The sequence below is a fragment of the Cervus elaphus genome, chromosome 11 (assembly GCF_910594005.1).
Source record: "Cervus elaphus chromosome 11, mCerEla1.1, whole genome shotgun sequence".
In the NCBI taxonomy this organism is placed as follows: domain Eukaryota; kingdom Metazoa; phylum Chordata; class Mammalia; order Artiodactyla; family Cervidae; genus Cervus; species Cervus elaphus.
Window position 1 is genome coordinate 13,338,770 of NC_057825.1, and position 4,734 is coordinate 13,343,503.

At 41.4% G+C, this 4,734-nt stretch overlaps 1 protein-coding gene across 1 annotated transcript; it reads left to right on the top strand.

Annotated features, from left to right (window-relative positions):
• The first annotated feature begins 208 nt into the window (after window positions 1-208).
• LOC122703027 (olfactory receptor 1L8-like) lies at window positions 209-1,150 on the top strand. Its single transcript, XM_043917108.1, has one exon. It carries the CDS (start codon window positions 221-223, stop codon window positions 1,148-1,150), a length of 930 nt encoding a protein of 309 aa, XP_043773043.1. The 5' UTR covers window positions 209-220.
• The last annotated feature ends 3,584 nt before the right edge of the window (window positions 1,151-4,734 follow it).

Below are 4,734 nucleotides of genomic sequence, written 5' to 3' on the forward strand. Positions count from 1 at the left end.
TTCTGTTTCTTCAGCTTGCAATATAAGGCCCTTATGATGCCCATGGATTTGGGAAGGGAGGACCACATCAATGACCATAAGCTGGACAAGCTTTCCCAGCACAGCTGTTAATAGTGACCAAATAGAGGAAACAAAGACTTGCTGGGGTCTCATGATTTGGGCTGTGGAGTTGGAACAGGGCAAATAACAAACCTTCTTGTGTATAACTAGACACAAGTCAATGGAAAGACTCAACCAAACCAGCAGTGTCTCTGAATTCATCCTCCTGGGACTCTCCTCCCGGCCTGAGGACCAGAAGCCACTCTTCATCCTCTTCCTCATCATATACCTGGTCACCATAACAGGGAATCTGCTCATCATCCTGGCCATCCACTCTGACTCCCAGCTCCAAACCCCCATGTATTTCTTCTTGAGTTGCCTGTCTTTCATTGACATTTGCTTCACAACAACCATTGTCCCCAGGATGCTGGTGAACTTTCTGTCACATAAGACCATCTCCTATGCTGGGTGTCTGACCCAGATGTATTTTATATATGCCTTGGGAAACACTGACAGTTGGCTTCTAGTAGTCATGGCCTTCGACCGCTATGTGGCCATCTGTGACCCCTTCCACTATGTCACCACCATGAGCCACCGCCGCTGTGTCCTGCTGGTGGCCTTCTCCTGCTCACTGCCTCACCTCCACTCACTCGTACATGTACTTCTGCTGAATCAGGTCACTTTCTGTGACTCTAATATTATCCACCACTTCCTCTGTGACTTCAGCCCTCTGGTGAAATTATCCTGCTCCTCCACATTTATCAACGAAATCGTCATGATGATAGAAGGATCTGTTTTTTTGGTGACTCCTTTTCTATGCATTACTTTTTCTTATATACAAATCCTCCTTGCGGTTCTCAAAATCCCCTCAACTGCTGGGAAACGCAAAGCCTTCTCCACGTGTGGGTCTCACCTCACTGTGGTAACACTCTTTTATGGAAGCATCTTCTATGTCTATTTACAGCCTGTATCCACCTACACCGTCAGGGACCACATGGCTACAATTGTCTACACAGTTTTAACGTCCACCCTCAATCCCTTTATCTACAGCCTGAGAAACACAGACTTGAAACAGGGCCTGAGGAAGCTGGTGGTTAGAAGGAAACCATAGGCAGCACCCGCGTGAGGAACACACGTGTGGATTCTGCTCCACTTGAATCTGGTTTCTGCCGATTCTTGGTAAACAAGCAAGTTCTTGGAGGTTAGATTTTTTCTTCCCCCATTTATTTTTATTAGTTGGAGGCTAATTACTTTACCATATTGTAGTGGTTTTTGTCATACATTGACATGAATCAGCCATGGATTTATTTAACCCATGTGAGAAGAGGCATTATGAATAATTACAGCCAGTGATGATGATCCTTCAGTTGGCTCTGCCTCTGCCTAATCAAGATACTTTCCCTCTCTATTTTTCCTCTTTCCTATGAAGAGTCATCACACTGAATCTTCCAAATGAGATGCTTTAATCTAATCCTTTTCCCATGGATACTTCCTGAACAAATTGCTTTCTTTTCAAGACTTATCCACCAACATTCATCACATTTCAGTATATCGCTAAAAATAATTTCCTAATTTGTAGTTCTTGGATGCCTTTGTAAACATTTGAAAAGGGAAAGGAAGAAAGGAGAGAGGGAGGAGGAGAAGAAGGAGAAAATACATTTTTGCTTATTTTCAATTTGAAGATTTTCATAATTCCTCATTTTTCTCTTTCAAATTTTTTTTCTTGTTTAAAACTTAACTTTTCAATTTTTCTCTTCTCCTACTTTTCCATTCCTCCTTTATTATATTGCTATGTCTTTCTTTCTTTTCAATTTCCTCATTTTTTCAAAAAAATTAAAAATTGCTAATGACCAGAAAGAACAAGAACCAAGAAATTACCCATTCCACAATAGGAATGTTGAAGCCATTCTTTCCTCCATCTCTTCCTACAACTATATTTTTAAAATATGTAATTTAATATTTCTTCTAGAAACTTCAACTCTTTTTTTAGTATAGAAACATAATACAAAAAATTTTGAAGTAAAAATTTTGAAATAACCATAACCTCATGACCTAGAGGCAGTGATCGGTAATATAAAATTACACAACCACTTTCAAAAGCAGTATGGAAATTCTGTATTTTATGTACTTTATATTTATTAAAAACCCAAAAATATTCATAGTATTTTATATTAGGAAAAACTAAACACAAATTAAATGGTCATCAACAAGAAATAGATGACCAAGTCATCAGTAAAAAGCTGTACACATAAGATTTGTCATTTTACTAAATAAAAATGATGCATCAATTAAAAAAAAAAAAAAGCTGGGAACCTGGAGATAATAAGCAAAGGCTTTGGGGATGATTCATCACTGTTGCACAATAAAGATTAATACCAGCCAAATGTGTGCTTCATCTGACTACAAGGGAATGAGAGGGTCAAGGGTAGTGTTACCCTTCACCTCACAAAATTTACCTTCAACTCACCAACTTTCTGTTTGTCTCATGTGGTGGCTCAGACGGTAAAGAATCTACCTGCAATGCAGGAGACCCAGGTTCGATCCTGTGAAGATCCCTGGAGAAGGGTATGGAAATCCACTCCAGTATTCTTGTTTGGAGAATTTCGTGGACAGAGGACCCTGGTGGGCTACAGTTCCATGGGGTCGCAAAGAGTTGGACACAACTGAGCAACTAACACTTTCACCAGTTTACTCTTTGTCTTGGGAATCCAATTGATTTAAGTTAAGGGTACGATTTACATGTCCATACCAAAGGAGACAGTGCTGCTGAGAATTCTGTTTAAATTCCAACCAGTTTGCCTGCCAAGGCCTGTATAATCAAAGTTATGGTTTTTCCAGCAGTCACATATGGACATGAGAGTTGGACCATAAAGAAGGCTGAACACAAAAGAACTGATGCTTTTGAACTGTGGTGCTGGAGAAGACTCTTGAGAATCCCTTGCACAGCAAGGAGATCAAACCTGTCGATCCTAAAAGAAATCAACTCTGAACATTCATTGGAAGGACTGGTGCTGAAGCTGAAGCTCCAATACTTTGGCTACTTAATTGGAAAAGGCCCTGATGCTGGGAAAGATTGAGGGCAAGAGGAGAAGTGGTCAGCAGAGGATGAGCTAGTTAGCATCACTGACTCAATGGACATGAATTTGAGCAAACTCCAGGAGATAATGAGGAACAGAGGAGCCTAGTGTGCTACAGTCCGTGGGGTCTCCAAGAGTCAGACATGACTTAGCAACTGAACAACAACAACAAATTTTGACTGTGCCTACTTCTAAAGGAAAAATGTTCTGGAGCATGACTTCCTCTAGCTGGGCCAAATTAAGACTGATGATGGGTAATGCCTCAGTCCCTCTATTTAGAGATAATCCCATCATTCTTTGTCTTTCTACTTCCTTCTGATCTTCTGGTTCGAAATCACTCAGTCAAGTCCAAGTCTTTGGGATCCCATGGACTGTAGCCTGCCTGGTTCTTCTCTCCATGGGATTCTCCAGGCAAGAATACTGGAGTGGATAGCCATTCCCTTCTCCAGGGAATCTCCTCAACCCGGGAATCAAGCTTGGGTTTCCTGCATTGCATGAAGATTCTTTACCATCTGAGCCACTGGTGTTGCACTTCTTTCTACAAATGGACAAAAGAAGCAGCTCTGGAGAGCCTCATCTTTCTGCATGCATACAGAAGGCAGTAGAGTTGAACCAGAGCTGATTATCCAAATAAGTGCAGTCTGGGTTAGAACAGGCTCAGTTCTGTTCAGTCGCTCAGTCGTGTCCAACTTTTTGTGACCCCATGGACTGCAGCAAGCCAGGCTTCCCTGTCCATCACCAACTCCTGGAGCTTGCTCAAACTCATGCCCATTGAGTAAGTGATGCCACCCAACCATCTCAACCTCTGTCATTCCCTTCTCCTCCTGCCTTCAATCTTTCCCAGTATCAGGGTCTTTTCCAATAAGTCAGTTCTTCACATCAGTTGGCCAAAAGATTGGAGTTTCAGCTTCAGCATCAGAACTTCCAGTGTATATTCAGGACTGATTTCCTTTAGGATGGACTGGTTGGATCTCCTCACTGTCCAAGGGACTCTCAAGAGTCTTCTCCAATACCAGAGTTCAAAAGCATCAATTCTTTGGCACTCAGCTTTCTTTATAATCCAACTCTCACATCCATACATGACTACTGGGAAAACCATAGCTTTGACTAAATGGACCATTGCTAGCAAAGTAATGTCTCTGCTTTTTAATATGCTGCCTAGTCCTTTAGGATAGACTGGTTTGAACTCCTTGCAGTCCAAGGAACTCTCAAGAGTCTTCTCCAATACCACAGTTCAAAATCATCAATTCTTTGCTGCTCAGGTTTCTTTATAGTCCAACTCTCACATCCATTCATGACTACTGGGAAAACCATAGCTTTGACTAAACAGACCTTTGTCAGCAAAGTAATGTCTCTGCTTTTTAATATGCTGTCTAGGTTGGTCACAGTTTTTCTTTCAAGGAGCAAGTGTCTTTCAATTTCATGGCTGCAGTCACCATCTGCAGTGATTTTGGAGCCCAAAAAAGTAAAGTCTCTCACTGTTTCCATTGTTTCCCCATTTATTTGCCATGAAGTGATGGGACTGGATGCCATGATCTTAGTTTTAGGACAAGTAGTAATTGGAAAAAGTGGAAGAACTAAGGCAGCTGAAGTGAGATCACCTAATGAAAAATAAAGG

Excerpts from the sequence above, each read along its gene's own strand:
- LOC122703027 (XM_043917108.1), top strand. The coding sequence starts at position 221 with ATGGAAAGACTCAACCAAACCAGCAGTGTCTCTGAATTCATCCTCCTG.